Genomic DNA, 18,664 nt, shown 5'->3' on the forward strand with positions numbered 1-18,664 from the left:
TCTGCTCACTTTTCAAATGAGATTTAAATATTTTAGGGGGAAGTTTGTGTAAAGTTTTCCTATCAGTTTGTCTAGGTATTGGTTCTAGTTAATTTATTTTACTTACAAATCTAGTTAGTAGAATTCTCCACCCTTAATCAGCTAACTTTGTTTCTCCTCTGTCTTTCTATCCCATCCTTGGACATCTAAAGGCCCTTCTGTGTTTGGTCTGCCTTTCCCTTTTGTGTCCTGCTCCCCATCTCCTATGCATGTACTGCAGTGCTGGGGAAGAGGTGGGCTTTCTGTCCAAAGCCACCGGTGTGTGCGGGACTTCTCTGTTCTGCTGTTGTAGACAGATAGGAAGAGGCAGGGTCTGATGCCAGATCTTCAATAACTACGCAGGATCTCATGGTCTGCTCATTTATCTCATTCCATCCTTTCCCATAGGTGAAATTCCATTTGGAGCTGCTGCTGCTGGTGATGTGGGGTCTGCTTCAATAAGAGGAGTCAACAAAGGGAGGGGCTAGTAATGGAAAGGGCAAGAGAGCCAGACAAATGAATAGGAGATAATAACAAACACCTTCATTTTTAGATTGTGCTTTGTACCATTCCAGTCAACTGTTTCTGGGACCTGAGCTTTAAAAATAACCCTACCTCTAAGCTATCCCCAGATGCACACAATGACGTAGTCAAAGCATTCATGCCATAGCTTTCCTAAATGTTGTTGTAGCAGGTGCTACTGGACTCCTTGGGACTATAATTTCCTTTTAAAAGAGCAGTGAGTGACTGCAAGGTAGTTGTGATGTGAATTTTAATGTCTCTGATAGGAGGAATGTAGGTGCTTGTGAAGCTGGGTGATAAACCCCTATCTCAGATAGCTAGAGGCTCATAGCTGTCAGCATTTAGACTTGTCAACTCAGGGAGGCTCCGTTGGCTCCTCTGGGCTAACTGCCAGCAGTCACTGAAGTCCCCTAGAGGGTGGAGATATAAACCTAGCAGGGGGAGGTGTGGGAACTTGAGCTAGGTACTAGAGTGCTTCAGACTCTTGAATGCACTCCCACAAATGACTTGGAACCACAGGGAGTTCAAACGACATCTATGAAGGTATTTTATGTTTGAGTGCTGACTGAGAAAATATTTTGTTGAACAGTTCAAGTTGCGCAGATTACTGTTTTCTTCCTGAAGACTGTTCCATCAGTGACATTTTCAAACCATCACTGTAGATTTCTTTAAACTCAGTATGCAGGTTGAGATGTTCTACCTCAGCCTCTTAGGGATAAGACTTCAAAGTTGAAATAGACTGTTTTTCATTCTGTTTTCTCCTATAGTTCCTGTGGAAGACCCTATTAGGGAAATGGCTGAATACATGGACCCCAGTCGAGATGAGGTCTGGGAGAAGGGGCCATCCAACAAACAAGTTACCTTTTTGGTGTACCGGGAAGGAGATCAGTTGAATTTCTTCCGTGTTGTAGACAGGGGGGATGGCACTTTAACACCATTATCTGAATCTTTAAGGTAAAAAATGGGTTTTGATTTCCATGTCTGGTTTCAGAGTGGGGAAGGCTGTACAACTTTTCAGCTGTTATTCCTTAACTTGTGTCCAAAGAATATTAGACTGCCACAAGCATTACTATTACTGATCAAATTTGAAGATGACACAAAGCTGGGATGGGGTGGAGTTGCAGATGCTTTGATGGATAGAGCTAAAATTCTAAGGGATCTTGATAAATTGGAGAACTGAGCTGTAGACAGCAAATTAAAATTAAACAAAGGTAAGGTGCTACACTTTGGGAATTAAAACCAAATGCACAAAACACTGAATGGAGGATAACTGGCTTGACAGCAGCACTGCTGAGAAGGATCTGGGAGTTGTGGTGGATCACAACCTCAACATGAGTCAGCAATGCAATGCTGTGGCAAAAAAAGCATAGCTTGCAAGTGACAGTACCGCTCTACTCGGTGCTGGTTAGGCCTCAGCTGGAGTACCGTGTCCCATTTGGTCACCAGTGTATAGAAAGAACATGGAGAAACTGGAAAGGATCCAGACACAAGCAACAAAGACGATCAAAGGGATGGAATGCAAGTCATGTGAGCAAAGATTGAAGGAACTGCATATGTTCAGTTTGGAAAAGAGGAGACTAAGGGGGGACATGATAGCAGTCTTCAGGTATTTGAAAGGCTGCCATAAAAAGATGGAGAAAAGTTGTTTTCTCTTGACACAGAGGGCAGGACAAGAGGCAATGGGTTCAAACTACAACATAGCTGATTTAGGTTAAATCTCAGGAAAAGCTTCCTGACTGTAAGAACAGTAAGACAATGGAACAGACTGCCTAGGGAGGTTGTTAAATCCCCTTCACTGGGGGTTTTCAAAAGGATGATGGATAGCTGTCTGTCTTGCATTGTTTAAACACGATGAATCCTGCATCTTCGCAGGAGATAAGACTAGATAACCCTTGTGGTCCCTTCTAACTCTCTGGTTCTGTGATTAGTGTTTAAATATATGTGTTCAAGTTGGATGCCCTAACTAAGCAGCAAAGCTGCAGAGGATGCAGTAATGCTGACTAATATTCTCTCTTTCTCAATACAAAGTGAAACAAAGCTGACTTGGCCTCTGAGAGCAATCTAGAATTTCCAACTCTGATGAGAGCAAACTTGGAAACATACAAAAGAAATGTTGCTTCAGTACTTTTCCCCCTCATATAAAGTTGCGTGTGTAGTTTTATAAACATTCGCTCCCCTCACAGCCCAAACTTTTCTTCTTTGCCTATCCTGCAGTGAAGTCATAGTCATGTGTAGAAGTCAGATCCTCCCCAAGTTTTGCCTTCAGTTCTTAAACAGCTGGATTTTTTGCTGAAATGATCAGTATTGAAATAGTACTGTTGACAGCTACAGTCATAGGCTTTATTTAGATGAACGCTGTTAAGGCATCAGATCCATTACAGGTGGCCAGCTGTGATAGAACTTAGAGACTTGTAGCTTTGGTGCTGATGGTCCCTATCACCTTAACTGGAAAATTAACTCTATTAGCTGACATTCAGTAGTAGGCTGCTACCAGTGTAGAGGCCAACAACTTGAGACATGATGACATGCGCTAAGCCAGTGTAATACATAATGACAAAATCTTAATTTTTATTCAAACTTAATAGTATCAGAGAATTTAGGAATCTGTTAGTAAAACGCTTTCAGTTCTTTAAAATCTTCTGGTAGCTCAGTTAAAAGTTCAGCTGTCTTGCTTCCGTTTGTGATTGCATGTCGGCTAGCAAAATCAAGGGTGGTTCTTCGAGTGCTTGCTCATGTCCATTCCATTGTAGGTGTGTGTGCTCGCCATATGCACTGGTGCCAGGAGTTTTTCCTTCAGTGGTGTCCGTAGGGCACCAACTCTGGCACCCTCTGGATGGTGTGCATATGCGCTGATATAAGGGATACCACCGGCTCCCCCTTCCTTAAGTCCCTTACCACCAGTGACAGTGCTTCAGCAAGATTTCCTAATTTGTTGTATATAGTTATTTAAAGTTGTATAGTTAATAGTTCCCTTACTGTTAAATTAGAAATAGTTAATTAGTCCTGTATGGGACTCAGCCTAGGACAGGCATGCCACAGTCCCTGGGCTTCAAACCTTGTGACTGTTGCAAAAAACCCATGCCAGTCAATGATTCCCATAGAAGCTCCCTGAAATGTTTAGGGGAAACCCACGTGAGTGACAAGGGTTGGATTTGCAAGAACTTAAGGCTGTGGACCAAAAAGGAGCAGAACATTCGTCTCCGAGCGCCCCTTATGGAGTCAGCCCTCGCACCGGCCTCGGAGCTGATGAGATCAGATTCTGCTCCAAACACTGTGGCCTAAGTGCAGAGTGCACCACTGACAGCGGCCGGCGCCGATCCCCATCCCTGGTCCCAGCTAAAAAGCAAAGAAAAGCTGGGGGGCTTATCTGCCAGAGTTCACGGCATTGGTCCCCAGATTTTAGGCACCATTTCTCAGGTTCTAGGTGTCGATCATGAATGGTCTGACACAGACGCGCGGCACCAGTCCCCAGAGCCCTGGTGCTGGGAGTGCCTGAGCCACTCTCCAGCTCATGGCACCGTTCCGGAGGGTTGAGATGCTGGTCCCTGGAGCCCCATCACCGATACGGTTCACTGTGGGCATGTCGACAGTCTCCGACACATCAGTCGTCTTGCTCCCAAGAAACATGAGGCGTCAAGCGGAGTACCGTTGCGAATCCACCAAACACTGTGGCCGGTCATCAAAGTTGCAATACCGAGAGCCATCGCCCCTGTACAGGTCCTCGGTGCAGGTCCATGGCCAGAGCTGAAGGGATCAGGGCAGGTAGGCGGCTTCAGTACTGCCCTCATCCCGCAGACAAATCTCTTCCTCTTTGGGCTCGGACAGCAAGGAGGAGACCCTGCCTGTAGGCCAAGGCCACTCACCAAGGGCATTGGCATTCCCATCTGGGCCACCAGTGGCAGCATGGCCCTAGGGTCAGTGGCCCGACCCCTGGCATCTGTGGAACCCTGGCGTTCCCCCACCTGTTGCAGGGGCGTAGGTTGGTCTCGGGAGCATCTGAAAGTCAATCAGCAACAGTCTTCTGCCCACCCCTGACTCAGACGCAGAGCCAGAGCAGGCTCCCTAGGGACAGGCAGCCTTGGCCGAGGCGCTCCTAGCAGAATTGGCACAGTTGGCAGACCTGCCGCCTCCTCATCTTCGCCTAGTGAGGTAACAGCTGGGCCTACCAGGAGCTTTTGGAGAGGGTTGCCTCAAACCTGGGGCGGGAAGCTGAGGAACTGGCAGAACCTTTGGACTCCCTGTTTGATGTGGTAAGGGCAGCAGCCCCCTCCAAGGTGGCATTGCTGGTGCACAAGCGTGTGGTGAAAATTACTAAGGCCCTGTGGCAGACAGCCTCCCCCATTCCTCCTCTATCTCCAAGTGGGCAGAAAGAAAATACTACATCCCAGCTAAAGGGTATGAGTATCTTTATATTCACCCTGCCCCAAGCTCACTGGCTGTGTCAGCAGCCAATGAGCATGCTAGACAGGGCCAACTGGGATCGATGCTTAAGAACAAGGAGGCAAAGAGGCTCAATCTCTTTGTGTAGACGAGCGGACTAACCCCTGCGGCGCCTACTGCTGGTGACTTCCGGGAATTAGCTCAGTACAGCTCCGGACGCCCTCTGCAGGCTGGTGATCCACCTGTCCTCTGGCCCCCGTGTCCCTCCCTGGACCCTGGTGCCCTTGTACCTGGGGTGCTGCTCCCTAGCAGTAATCCCCTCAGTCTTAGAGTCTCCCCTCCCTGGGGAACCCTCACCCACTAGTCTCACCTCACCTCCGTATAAGGCTACTGCCAGTCATTGTCTAGCCCCATGCCCTGGAGCAGACTGCAGTATCAGCCTACTTATCACTGGCAAGGAGGGTTTGGACTTGCTGCCTTGGCCTACCTCTGGGCTGCCCTCTGCAACCCCCAGTACCTTTAGCCCAATGCTAGGCCGCAGCCTGGGGCTTTCCAGGCTGGAGCTCCCCAGCTCCTCAGCCTGTCCCCAGCTCTGCTCCACTCAAGTACTTTGTCCCTAGCTCCCTGTAGCCAGGCCCTTCTCCTTCTACAGGCAGAGGGAGACTGCTTGGGCTTCTGGCTTGCAGCCTCTTATAGGGACCAGCTGGGCCTGATTGGGGCATGGCCCCAGCTGAGCCTACTTTCTCCAATCAGCCCAGGCTTCTTGCCCCAGCCACAGCCCTCTCCTAGGCTGTTTTAAGCCCTTCAGGGCAGGAGTAGGGCACCACCCTGCTACATATTTGTAGCAAAATTTATTCTATGTCCAGTCTCCAGCTGAGAGTAGTCAACCATCAGGCCTTACGTGGCTGTTATGATTTTAATATTTGGCAGTCCATGCCCAAGTTTATGGATTTGCTGCCAGAGGAACCCAGGAAGGAATTCCTGGCTATCCTCGATGAGGGCAGAGCTGTGGCCAGGGCAGCCCTCCAAGCAGCCTCAGTTGTGACAGACTCTGCAGCCCGGACTGTGGGTTTGGCCATTTCTATAAGGCGGGCATCCTGGTTACAGTCATCAGGTCTGTCGATGGAGGTTCATCCAGGACTTCCCATTCGATGGCCTGGCACTGTTTTCGGAACAAACAACAGTAAATTACATGGCCTGAAAAACTTTAGGGCTACCTTGCGCTACCTGGGCCCTCACATGCTTGGGCTGGTGAGGAAGCAGTTTAAGCTGCAACAGCCCCACAGGTTCGGGAGCTGATCTTGGTCAGAGCCATTCTGCAAGAAAGGCAAGGGCTATAAGCGCTGGCATCCTCTGCTCACTCAAGCTCTGCTCGTAACCGACCGAGTAACAAGCAGGCATTTTGAGGGTGCGCTTGAGGGCAGCATTCCAGCCTGTGTCCTGGATCCTGCTCCCCTGTTGTTGTTTTCCAACAGTTTGTCCCCTTTCCTCCCTGCCTGTGCCTCTGTAGCATCGGACCAGTGGACCCTCAGCACAGTAGCAGGGGGATATACCCTCTGGTTCATTTTTATTCCACCCTACCTCCCTGTCCCTCTTCAGGGACCCTTCTCATGAGCATCTGCTCACTCAGGAAGTACAGGGCCTTTTGCGGGTGGGAGCTGTGGAGGAAGTCCCTCTGCACTTGAGGGGGAAAGGGTTTTACTCCACTATTTTTTTTTTATCCTAAAAGCCAAGGGGGTCTACGCCTTATCTTCAACCTGCGGAGCCACAACCAGTGTCTCAGGAAGTTGAAGATCTGCATGGTCTCCTTGGCCTCCATCATTCCTTCCCTGGATCCAGGAGACTGGTATGCTGCCCTCGATCTGACAGACACTTACTTTCACATATTGATATTTCACGGACACACATGGTTCCTACGTTTCATAGTTGTTACCGCCCACTACGAATTCGCAGTGCTCCTTTTTGGCCCAACGACGGTGCCAAGGGTGTTTACTAAATGCACGTCGGTGGCGGTGGCCTACCTCAAACGTCGTGGTATCCAGATCTGTCCATACATCAATGACTGGCTCATAAAGGGCTGCACCAGGGTCCAGGTCCAGCACTATGTCGAGACATTGTGAGCCACTTGTAAAGCTCTGGGCCTGTTGATAAATGAACAAAAATCAGCGTTGATCCTGGTCCAACAGATAGAGTTTATCGGAGTGGTGCTTGACTTTACCCGAGCCAGTGTGTTCCTGCCAGAGGCCAGGTTCAAGGCAATGTCGGATATGATTGCCAGCGTCAATGCACACCCTCTCACCACAGCCCGGATCTGTCTTTGACTCTTGGGGCACATGGCAGAATGCACATTCATCGTCCAACGTGCGAGACTCAGGGTGTGTCCCCTCCAGATATGGCTGACATCGGTCCACTCCCCAGCCAGACATTACCTAGACAAGGTCATCATGAGCCCTTCGTGGATACTTATCTCTGCAGTGGTGGTCCGACCTGATTCAGGTGATGGAAGGTATACTGTTCGCAAGCCTGCAACCACCGTCTCCCTAATTTCAGATGCATCTGACCTCGGTTGGGGAGTGCATCTTGGTACACTGCGAACTCAAAAGTTATGGTCTCGAAAGGAGCTTGCGTTGCATATAAACGTTAGGGGGCTCAGAGCCATCTGCCTGGCTTGCAGTGTCTTCCATCCCAGCGGTGCAGGTGTTGACGGACAACATGCCCTCCATGTTCTGTGTCAACAGGCAGAGGGGAGCTTGATTGTCAGCTCTGTGCCAGGAGGCCCTCCATCTGTAGGACTTCTGCATCCGGCATGCAATCCACTTGGAAGCCTCACACCTCCCTGGTGTCTGGAACATGCTGGTGGATGACCTCAGCAGGTCGTTCTCTCATCACGAGTGGTCCCTTCACTTAGAGGTTGTCAGAATGCTCTTCCAGAAATGGGGAGCTCCCTGAGTGGACCTGGTTGCCACCAGAAAGAACAGAAAGTGTCATCAGTTTTGTTCTCTCCAAGGCCTCGGCAGAGGCTCACATATCCAATGCCTTTCTTCTGTCATGGTCAGGAGACCTGATGTACGCATCCCCGCCAGTTACAGTCAACAAAGCCCTCCTAAAGATCAAGAAGGGACAAGGCACAGTTCATTATGATTGCCCCAGCATGGCCTTACCAGCATTGGTTTGGTATGCTCAGTCACCTGGCCATAGCAGCCCCATGGCCACTTCCCAGCCACCCAGACCTGCTCTCACAGGATCATGGTAGATTCCTGCAGCCAAACTGAATCTCTTCACCTCACAGCTTGGATGCTGTGTGGCTGAATCCAGAGAAACAAGCCTGTTGTAGTCAGATACAGCAGGCTCTCTTGGAGAGCAGAAAGCCCTCCATTGGAGCAACTTGCCTGGCAAAGTGGAAGTGTTTCTTCTTCTGGGCTTTGGAGCAGAATATCTTCCCAACCCAGTTGTCTCTGCAGTCCATCCTGGATTACTTGCTTCACTTAAAGCACTAGGGTCTCGCCTTCTCTTCAGTTAAGGTGCATGTGGCTGCCATAATGGCGTTCTATCCTTGCATCCAGGGTAGATCAGTGTTCTTGCAGGAGGTGTGTGTCAGGTTCCTGAACGGCCTTGAAAGACTCTTTTTTTCACCAGTTCAGGACCTGGTTCCCCAATGGGACCTCAACCGGGTCCTCTCTAGGCTCATGCGTCTGCCCTTTAAGCCTATGGCTTCTTGTTCCCTTTCCCACTCATCGTGGAAGATTGCATTCCTTGTAGTTATTACCTTGGTGAGACATGTCTCTGAAATTAAAGCCATCACTTCAGAGCCCCCATACACGATATTCTACAAGGACAGGGTCCAGCTGCGGTCTCATCCAGCCTTCCTGCCAAAAGTGGTGTCACACTTCTATGTCAACCAGGATATCCCCCTCTTAGTGTTCTGTCCAAAGCCTCAGATGACCAATGAGGAGAGGTGGCTGCACACGCTAGATGTCAGGCGCACGCTGGCAGTCTACCTGGGGCACACTAAGCCCTTCTGCAGATTGACTCAGCTCTTTATCACGATAGCTGACGGGATGAAGGGCCTTCCGAAGTCCTCTCAGAGGATTTTGAATTGGATCACCACCTGCATCCATACTTGTTACAAGATGGCGCAGGTTGGGCCTCCACTGATACTGAAGGCTCACTCGACTAGGGCTCGGGCATCTTCGGCTGCCTTCCTGGCGCACGTCCCTATCCAGGACATCTGCAGGACCCCGATGTGGTCTTCAGTACACACATTCATGACACATTATGCCATCACTCAGCAAGCCAGAGATGATGCTGGATTTAGCAGAGCTGTATTGCAATCGACACATCTCTGAACCTGCCTTCGATGATACTGCGTGGGAGTCACCTACAATGGAATGGACATGAGCAAGCACTTGAAGAAAAGATGGTTACCTTTCGTAACTGTTGTTCTTTGAGATGTGTTGCTCATGTCCATTCCATGACCCACCCTCCTTCCCCTCCATGACCCACCCTTGTTCCCAGCAAGAAGGAACTGAGGAAGGGGGGAGCCAGCAATGCTCCTTATACTGGCGCATGTGCATGCTGCTCCAGAGGGCACCAAAGCTGGTCCCCTATGGATACCATTGAGGGAAAAACTTTCAGCACCGGTGCGTGTGGCAAGCACACACACCTACAATGGAAAGGACATGAGCAACACATCTCGAAGAACAACAGTTATCAAAGGTAACCATCTTTTTCTAAATGAGTTTAAACTTTTATTTTCTTTTTTTTTCCCCAGCCAATCTATCAGTCTCCATTGATTCAGCCAACAGTTAAAAGTTGAATCTCTTGTGTTACTAAGATGAAACTGACCTTTTCTTACTAGAGGCTACAGACTCCAGAAGCAGATACCTAAAACTTAGTGGTGCTTTGAAAAGGAATGATGGCAAACAGATCCTAACTTATGTGTTTATACCTCACCAGATAGGAGCTCTATGGCTTTTTGAATCTAGGGTGGGAGTTGTATATCTGATGCCATATATATTCACTTGGCTGGCTGCCATGATGTTTTCATGTATCCAGCCGCATGTTGTTATAAGAATATTATTTAATGTCCCCAACTCTTGCCTCAAAGCTCAGTTACTAGTCAAGGCTTGCTTATATTATGGGAAGACTTAAAGGAACCCTAGAGTATAACACACCTACAGCAAAATAACTTGTTTTGCTATAGAATTGAAGTTTTGTCAGCACTTAGACACCCTTTTGTCACCATTTGATGATTCTGTCACTAAAAGCTATCTGGAAAATATTGCTGACAGTAATTAAAGACCAATTTTCAGTTTTGGGTATAACTTGAGAACTTAAGTTATAAGAACTTATATATAAGGCCTGTCCACACACACAAGTTTTTGTACCAGGCTAACTACGGTGGTTAGACGCATGATATTGTACCAAAATAATTATACTGGTACAAGTGTAAGGATGTAAGCTATACCAGTACAGGCACTTTTACACCAGTATAACTGCTTCTGCACTAGAGAGGCTGTACTTATTTAAGTGTATTGGTATAGTTTAAAGCAGTACAAATGCTGTGTGTAGACAAAGTTTGTCAGTAAGTTCCCAGCACTGTGACTGACACTGTTTTAAATAGGCATTCCAAACTCTATTTCTATAACAAAGATGATGACTAATATGCTTATTCTTTGGCCTTACTCCCTAGGATTCTCTAGTTAAAGGTCTACATAGTACTGAATAATTGATTACAATATGTGGAGGTCAAGTATTAGGGGGTAGCTGTATTAGTCTATATCCACAAAAACAGCGAGGAGTCCGGTGGCACCTTAAAGACTTAACAGATTTATTTGGGCATAAGCTTTCGTGGGTAAAAAAACCTCACTTCTCCCCCCAACCCCCAGAAGTTGGCTGCAGAGATGTTGGCTGCCACTAGAGGCCACTGTTCCTGGCAGAGCCCAGCTCGCAAATAGACAATACGCTAGGGGGAGGGGGAGGGAACTTGAGAGTTCCCAGCAGCTGCTGTTTCCTGCACGCCCTTAAGGAAGGAGGCAGTGTGCAGGAAAATCCACACAATCATGGGACGCAGCATCAGGCTTTTTCTGTCTCTGGATCCCTGAGCTCTAGAAGGGTAGTGGGTATGAGTGTCTGGGCTGGGAGAGGGGGCCTGGAGCTGGCTTCTGGGGGCTTGAGTGTTTGAGTGTCTGGGCTGGGGTAGGGGTGGGGGGGCAGAGAAGCAGGAACTGGGTTGTCGCCGTAGTTTCTTTAACTCTCTACTTCTGGGGGGATTTTTGTGTCTGTGTTGTTACAGACATACTTGCTGACAGGTATTTTGAAATAAATTACCAAAATAATTGAAACTGGCATGATTAAAATTTGCAAAATTTTTAATTTTTTGGTGCACAATTCCTCCAGGAATAAATGTAAAGAATATAAACTTAACAAAAGGCAGTGCTGAGTGTGTGCTTTCCCAAACTACTATATGCTGTATAGAAGGAGATGATAAAAATGTGTAGTGAGGGGAGGGGAAGGGGAGAAAGCCAGGAATATGAGAGAGCTCTCACTGTGCCCTTCACCCACACCACTCTGCTTCAGTAAGTAGCACATGTGGAACTTTGAAACAAGAAGGTAAGGAGATAGAACCAGTAACAACTGACCATCTGTTGGCTTGCTTCAACCTGCCTGCAGCACTAGACATTGAATCTGGGGCAGGGGTGGAGCCCAGCAATCTGGCTTCTATGATCTCTAGATACCTTGCCTTTGCTAGTTTGGTGCATATCAACTTGGGATAGGTTCTAAGTCCCTTGTTGCTTTCCTTTCTGTTTGGAAATCAGATTTTAAGGCTAAGCCTATGGATGTCATAGGGTAGGAGATTGTAAGAAGGAACTTAGTCTTTCAAATTTGTCTGTTTATATACTTTCTAGTATCTGCCAAGTGTTCTAATTCTTGTTCTTAAAAATTAGCAGTCTGAATTTCCCTGTCAGTTAAGACTATGGTATTCTAGTGTACGATCTGAAATATGAATGTACCAGAGTGTAGCTAAATACTTTATTTTCAGAGAAATACATTATGCTGAGTGGGTTTTCCTAGGACACCTTGTTAGGGCTATTGGTCCAAATTAGTATATCAAAATAGTAAAAATGAACATTGTTCCTAAAAAGTGAGTTTGTTTTTTATTTTTATTGTTTGAGTAACACCCAGAGCACCTAACCAGGTTAGGGCCTAGTTGTGCTAGGTGCACCAAACTAAATACTCCTCTTCCTGCTCTGTTTTACCACAGTACTTCCTGGGACAAACTAGCCAAGGACATTTTTCCTAAACACAGCCCAATCTTCATTCAACTTAAAAAAGGGGGGGGGGGAAATGTCTGTAAGCAAGCAGGAAGCTCATGATGCCGGATTTTGTGTGGGTCATGGGAGAGTGGAGGAGGGAAGAGAGGACACAAATCAAGCTTTCCTTCCAGTTGAGCTTGATGTGAAAAGGTTCAGAATAACTCTTAGAACATTAGCATTTTCCAGCTTGCCAGCCAAGTAAATGCTTAAGAACATAACATTCATTGTCAGCTGGTTGTCAGCAGTAGAGCATCTTGTGATTCAGGAAATTGATGTTTCCTGCTTGGCCATGGCACCCTTATAGACACTCCAGCTACCCCTTAGCTGCTGTCTTTTGGGAAGAAGGTCAGGTGCCTTGGAAAGGCATGGGAGACAGCTTCTTTTCTTCGTCCCTTGACTGTGGGGTATAGAGTTTAGGGACCACCTCCTTCCATTTGTTACATACATGTGAGTCTTGGTGGTAAGTGGCTCAGACATGTCCACTTCCTTTGATTGGCCTTTTCCACTTTGTCTGAGAGTGGGAGCAGAGCTCAGTCACTCACAGAGCAGGAGCAATTGATGCTACCTGGGGCTGGTTTGGATTATGTGGCCTGTCCCTCTGGACCATTTTATCCCATCTTACAGTAAAGGCAAGAGTTAGCACCTGCTAACCAGTAAACAAATAATGCAATTACATTATCTTTATGTTGAAGAGGAAAGTTGCTAAAATCTTGGTGTAGCCCTCGTTCATCACTCCTGGGGCCCATGGAACTGGGGGCTTATTCATCCCCCTATTTCAGATAAAGATGAGTTTTACAGCATAGAACTTGTGAAGACTGATACTTAAAAGGATCCAGTCTGCTTGAAATCCACTCATTCAAACAATTACTTTACAGGTAGTTTCAGGTACTTTCTCTCCCCAAATTACCATCATAACATGTGATTTTCCATACACTTTTCTCTTTTTTAAAAAATGCCCCCCTCCTGAGCGGGTGGTGTGAGACTTGTTCAAACAGGAAAACCTACTACAGGAAAAGAAGTGAAAGAGACATGCTGTCAATTGCACAGAGTAAAACGAGTGTGGGGGGGAGAGCTCTCAATTCTTTTATTATAGTTATCGTAGGCATTGCTTAGAACAGTTGTAGGTGAAAAACAGACAAATAGAAGTGACTTTTTTTAATTATCTGCAAAGTTGAGAGTCTTTTAAGAAGGGTTCTTTAATGCAGAATCTTTACTAGTAAAGGTACAAAATGTTTGCTTTCTCTCTAGGCACAGCTGTTCAGTTTCTAGTGAGGAAATACATGACTGTTACTCATATTCTAATTTAGGATTTGCCTTCCTAGTCTTCCAAGAACTGTCCTTGATCTGTGCCTAGAGAGTCAGCACAAACACTGGTTCTTCATTTAAGTGGAGCAGACTGCCTCTGTAAACCATGGAAGATGACAGCTTTAATTTGTGATCGTATGATTGAGACACATCTGGCTCATGCAAATATAAAATTTGGCATGCTGTGTTATAATTACACCTGTTTGACTGGCGATAACTACTTCCTGGCTGTTGGTTCTTTCCATGTCTCTCTTGGAGAGAAAATACTTCTGTTAAACTTGATAAGACAGTTGTATGAATCAAACCCTATGACCTTTTTAATGTTCTCAGTGTTTCACAGTTAAATGTTGGAGGTGTATTAATAAAATGCTTGCTAGACGAAAAAAATAGGTATAAGATTTAAAACCTATGTATTTTAGAAGATAGTGTGATGTTACATTATTTCCAGTGATCAGTGCTGTTGATTGGCAGGTTGTGTTAGATGTATTTTTTCTTGTTAGGTCTAGCAGTGTTAGTGTTTCCTTTTTCCAGATGAGATTCTTTAGAACCCTAACTGATCCTATTTGTTTTTTATTTTAAAAAAACGACATAGAATGTCCAGTCTGCGTGGCTGATCCTTCCATTTCCATTTATGGTGAAAGCACCCCGTGGGATGGATAGAAATTTGGACTTCCCATCCATGACAATGTCTGGTTAATGGGAAAACTGATCAGCCTGTTAGTCATACAGTTAACAGCTTTAGCCATGCCAGCAGGAGACACTAATGGAACTGGATGTTGACTCTTAGGGGAAAATATATAGTGGGTGCAAAACAACTGCATACAGTATAATAATTACCGAGTAGCTTGGCTATATTCTAATCTCATAATTATCGTTTAATCCCATTCAGGAGTTCTTGTTTTCACCTAAGAAAATTACTTTTGAGATACCCTTACATACAGTTTATATAATGTTTTGTCAAAGGATGGGCTACTGGCTTTGTCTTTCTAGTTTTGTGTGTAACTACATTGATAGTTTTTGGATAAGTACCTTGATTTTAGAGTGTGAAAACACAAGCTTTATTTTCTTTCTCTTTTCAGTGGTGGTTCAGTTTGTAACTTATACGCAGATGACGACGACGAAACAGAGGCATCTCCGTCTGGCCAACAGATTATTGAGAACTCCATTACTATGAATAAAATGAAGCTGCTCAAGGCAAAGATGGAGAACATGAATCTCAGTAAAAAGGTGAGGTTGTGATCTCAGTACCCCCACAATAAAATGGTTCATGCCTTCCCATTGCAGGTCTTTCTAGAGTGCCGATTAAATACATTCTGGTTGTGTTCTTGGATAATGTAGACATAAAGGGCATATCTTTTGGTATTCATTTTGTTACGTGGTAGGCTGAGGCGCAAGTGGTCTTCGATTATGCAAATAATAGTTTAATCTGGACCCACTGCCTCAGCATTCAAAGAATTCAGTGCTGTATCATGGATTGTTTCACCTTTCAATGCTTCACTAACATAAGGCTATTTAATACTTAATTCTGCTGTTTTGTAGTAATGCTATGGTGTTCATAAGTACAGTCAGTAAGCAAGTGGTGTCAGTCCCAGGATATGAGAGACACAAGGTGGGTGAGGTGGGATTGAACAGGCTTTTGAGCTACACAGAATGTGTAGCTTAAAAACTTGTCCTTCCACCAACAGAAGTTGATCCAATAAAAGATATTACCTCACCCACTTTTCTTAATCAGTAAGCAAGATAACTATCTGCTGAAAAGTATTGATGCCTTTTTAATTAGAAAAAGTATGAACGAGAGACTGAGGCACTAGGCTGGGTTCAGTTCCCACCTCTGCAGTAGAACTTAAGTAAGTCACTTTAGTCTCTGTGTCTCAGACCCCTTTATCTTCTGTGCAGGGTCAATCTCTTGCTATGTGTATGTACAGCCCCTAGCACAATGGGGACCTAGTCTCAGTTGGATTCTCTAGATGCTACTGTAACACAATTAATGTCTTTTTTTCCCCTTTGAAATAGCCTAAGAAGACTGTCAAGGTGAAACCTCGTCCACCTATGGCTCCTCGACCATCTAGCAGTTCAGCAGCAGCTGCTCGTCACCGTTTTTTAAGAGTACTCCCCCACATTGGACAGTCCTGCCTACCTCCTCCTGGGAATTCATATCCCTTGGAGTCTTCCCAGAATGCACTTTCAGCTTTGACTACTTTGGCCACTGCTGGTAGAACAATGCCGTCCATTACTAGTGACTTTCTTAAGGAAGATGACAACTGGGAGAGCACCTCCCGGTCTCAGTCAGTTAATAGCATTCGACTACCACCGAAAATATCTCGTGTTGAACTAGAAAATGCAAAACTACCTACAAATAACTTCCTTCCCCCTGTCCCATCGCTGCCTATAAATTCCGAAAAAGCTTTAGAAAATGTGACATCCACAAATGAGGATGATCCTGTCTTGTATCCACATCTAACAAACGTAGAACTGTGTGCAACAGAAGACAAGTTTCTACCTGAAACGGATGCTTTTGCTTTGTTAGCAGAAGCAAACACTGCTGAACAGTATAGTGAATTATATGGAATAGGGAAGGTAAACCCAGAGCTTGGACTGTCTGATGGGGATGATGAGTCTAAGGCTGTAGAACAGCATAGCAAACCCATTACAAAAATCCTGAGCGCTACAACAATGGAGGCTGGACTTCTCAACGCTCGTGAACTAAGTCCTCAGAAGAACACACTCTTGTCACCTCTTCGGTATTCAGCCCAAATGGCACATCACAGTTCTCTGAAACCACAGATACAACCCAAATGCTTTGAGGTTGGTAACTTGAGACCTGCTGCCTCCCCAAATCTGCTCCGATCTTTGGAGGTCCGCAATATAGCAGAGTCCTCTTTTCCAAGGACTACAAGATTTCGTGGTGTGAAGGTAGACTCACCTGGCAAAAGACCCGATATCATTTCTAAAATGGAGGCTAGGGACATCACAGAGGTGGCAAACAAGGCATCCAAAGAACCTGTGGGTTCTGTAAATAATTTAGAATTTCTAGCTTCGCTGGCCCGAAGCACAAGCAGGGAAAGTTTACAGAATTCCTGTGGGACAGGCAGGTTTCGGACTTCTGGTATTGCACTACCTACGAACCTCCTGCATTTTCAGGAAGAAAGCTTTAGGAAATCTTCTCCGCCAGATGAAGCTGCTGAATACTTCCTAGTAAGTACCAGTATTTCCTGAACAATTGGGGTTTTCCTATAGTTTCTAGTAAAGACTGCCAAAAAAAATGACTGTTTTTCAAGCTCGGGGACTATAAATCTCATCTCACGCCATCAGTTCAAACAGACTTTTTCTTAGATTTCTTTGGCATCTTGATTGCATGTTTAGCTAATGGGTTTCTAGAGGCAATTTTCCTACAGATTTACAGTAATGTTAAAGTACTTTTGGTTCAGAATGTAAACTCCTTTACTACTTGTAACTCTGCTGGATAAATACTGTATGTGTAGAAATGTCATTTGGCTCCTCCAGCTATTCATTAATTGTTAGCCATTTTAATGGCTACCTTGTAACTAACACTGTATGTGTCTAACCATAGACTTTTAATATGCTGTACCACATTTCTAATATGCTGTATAAGTACGGAAAGACTATTAAATCACAGTCATTTTAAACAAGGTTTGTTCCATGTTAACTTGAACTTCATATTACAAAATACTTCTCATAGCTCTCTTCATAACGTATATTGACTGATACAACATGAGCTTCAGACAAGCTGATATGAAATTGCTTAATCTTTTGTTTACCATCTGTCAGTAATTCCACTTAAAATATTCTTGTTTTTAGTCTGGCCATGGGCTTGGAATGAATGGAAATGTTGCAGCTACAGGGAAAAGAGTTGGTAAGTAATGTGATTTGTTTAAAGAGCTGAAGTTGACTGTTGGTCTCTTTCCAGTTATCAAACATGCAAAGAGCAAGAATTATACCTTTGTAGGGCATAAAGCTTTGAAACACTTTCTCTGTACTAGATTTTTACAGAATGGTATTAAACCTGAATGTTCTGAGTTGTGCTTTCATACATGGATCTCATCCTGGCCTTGGATAGAATTTGGGACCCAGGAGAGTATTCCTCGCTCTGTCATTGCCCTGTTGGATAACCTTGGGCAAGCCATGTCCCTCTCTGTGTTTGTTTCCCCATCTATAAAATGGGGGTAATGATGCTGGCCTCCTTTTTTAAAGCACTTTCCATCAGCGCTATATAAGAACGTGGAGGTAGTACTGTAGCTGTGGTTTAGCTGCATTATTTTTGTTGTTCACTGAGTGCCAAAGTGTTCTGTATCATCCACAAAAATACACATTCTCTGCACTGAAGAGTTTATCATGTAAAGGGTTGATCCTGCAAACAATTATGCGCCTATTAAAGTCAGTGGGACTACTCACATAGTGAAGTTACTCTTACGTGTACAAGACTGGGTCCTGAAAGACCTTGCAATAGGAAACATGGAGCAGGTGAAGGTGCAGGGTGGGAGTTGAGGGTTAGGTAAGGCCTCAAGTTTGGTTTATCATTGGAGCACACATCACACTACTTGTGTTAGTGGGGAGCTGTGAATGTGCAGTACCTACTGAAAATCAAGCCACATGTTTAATGCCTAGATATGGATTTAGATCCCTGACTTTGGGGATCCAAGCTTGAAAATGTTGATCTATATTTCTAATTTAATAAAATAAGCTCTTACCTGTTGCTGCCATCTTGTTTTCGTATGCTTCCTAATGCCTAGCTGCCATGTTTTCTTTGCCAAAACTCGCTTTTCTTAGGGCAGGTCTACACTTAAAACGTTGCAGTGGCGCCACTAAAGCGCTTCAGTGAAGACGGTACTATGCCGACGGGAAAGCTGCTCCTGTCAGCATAGTTAATCCACCTTCCTGAGAGGTGGTAGCCATGTCGACTACACTGGGGGTTAGGTTGGTATAACTATGTTGCTATGGGGTATGGCTTTTTCACACCCCTGAGTGATCTGGTTAAACCAATGTAAGTTAGTAGTTTAGACTTGGTCTTAAAAAAATTGCCTGTTTTGCTTTGTTTTATCTCACTTTTTTTGTTTTAACATAACCTATTACCATCGTTCATTAAGATTTGTTTATTGCAGTAT

The 18,664-nt window shown here is 45.3% G+C and overlaps 1 protein-coding gene across 6 annotated transcripts in view; it reads left to right on the forward strand.

The window, feature by feature from the left end:
* ZFAND4 (zinc finger AN1-type containing 4) overlaps window positions 1-18,664 on the forward strand; it is a 41,848-nt gene that overhangs the window by 13,265 nt on the left and 9,919 nt on the right. For all 6 annotated transcript variants that reach the window (XM_075072974.1, XM_032797387.2, XM_075072973.1 and 3 more), the window contains 4 exons: window positions 1,308-1,494; window positions 14,621-14,768; window positions 15,555-16,736; window positions 17,361-17,415. In XM_075072974.1, the coding sequence (XP_074929075.1) occupies window positions 1,308-1,494; window positions 14,621-14,768; window positions 15,555-16,736; window positions 17,361-17,415 (1,572 nt within the window). The remainder of the gene's footprint in view (window positions 1-1,307; window positions 1,495-14,620; window positions 14,769-15,554; window positions 16,737-17,360; window positions 17,416-18,664) is intronic.

Source organism: Chelonoidis abingdonii, chromosome 16 (genome assembly GCF_003597395.2).
Source record: "Chelonoidis abingdonii isolate Lonesome George chromosome 16, CheloAbing_2.0, whole genome shotgun sequence".
Lineage (NCBI taxonomy): Eukaryota > Metazoa > Chordata > Testudines > Testudinidae > Chelonoidis > Chelonoidis abingdonii.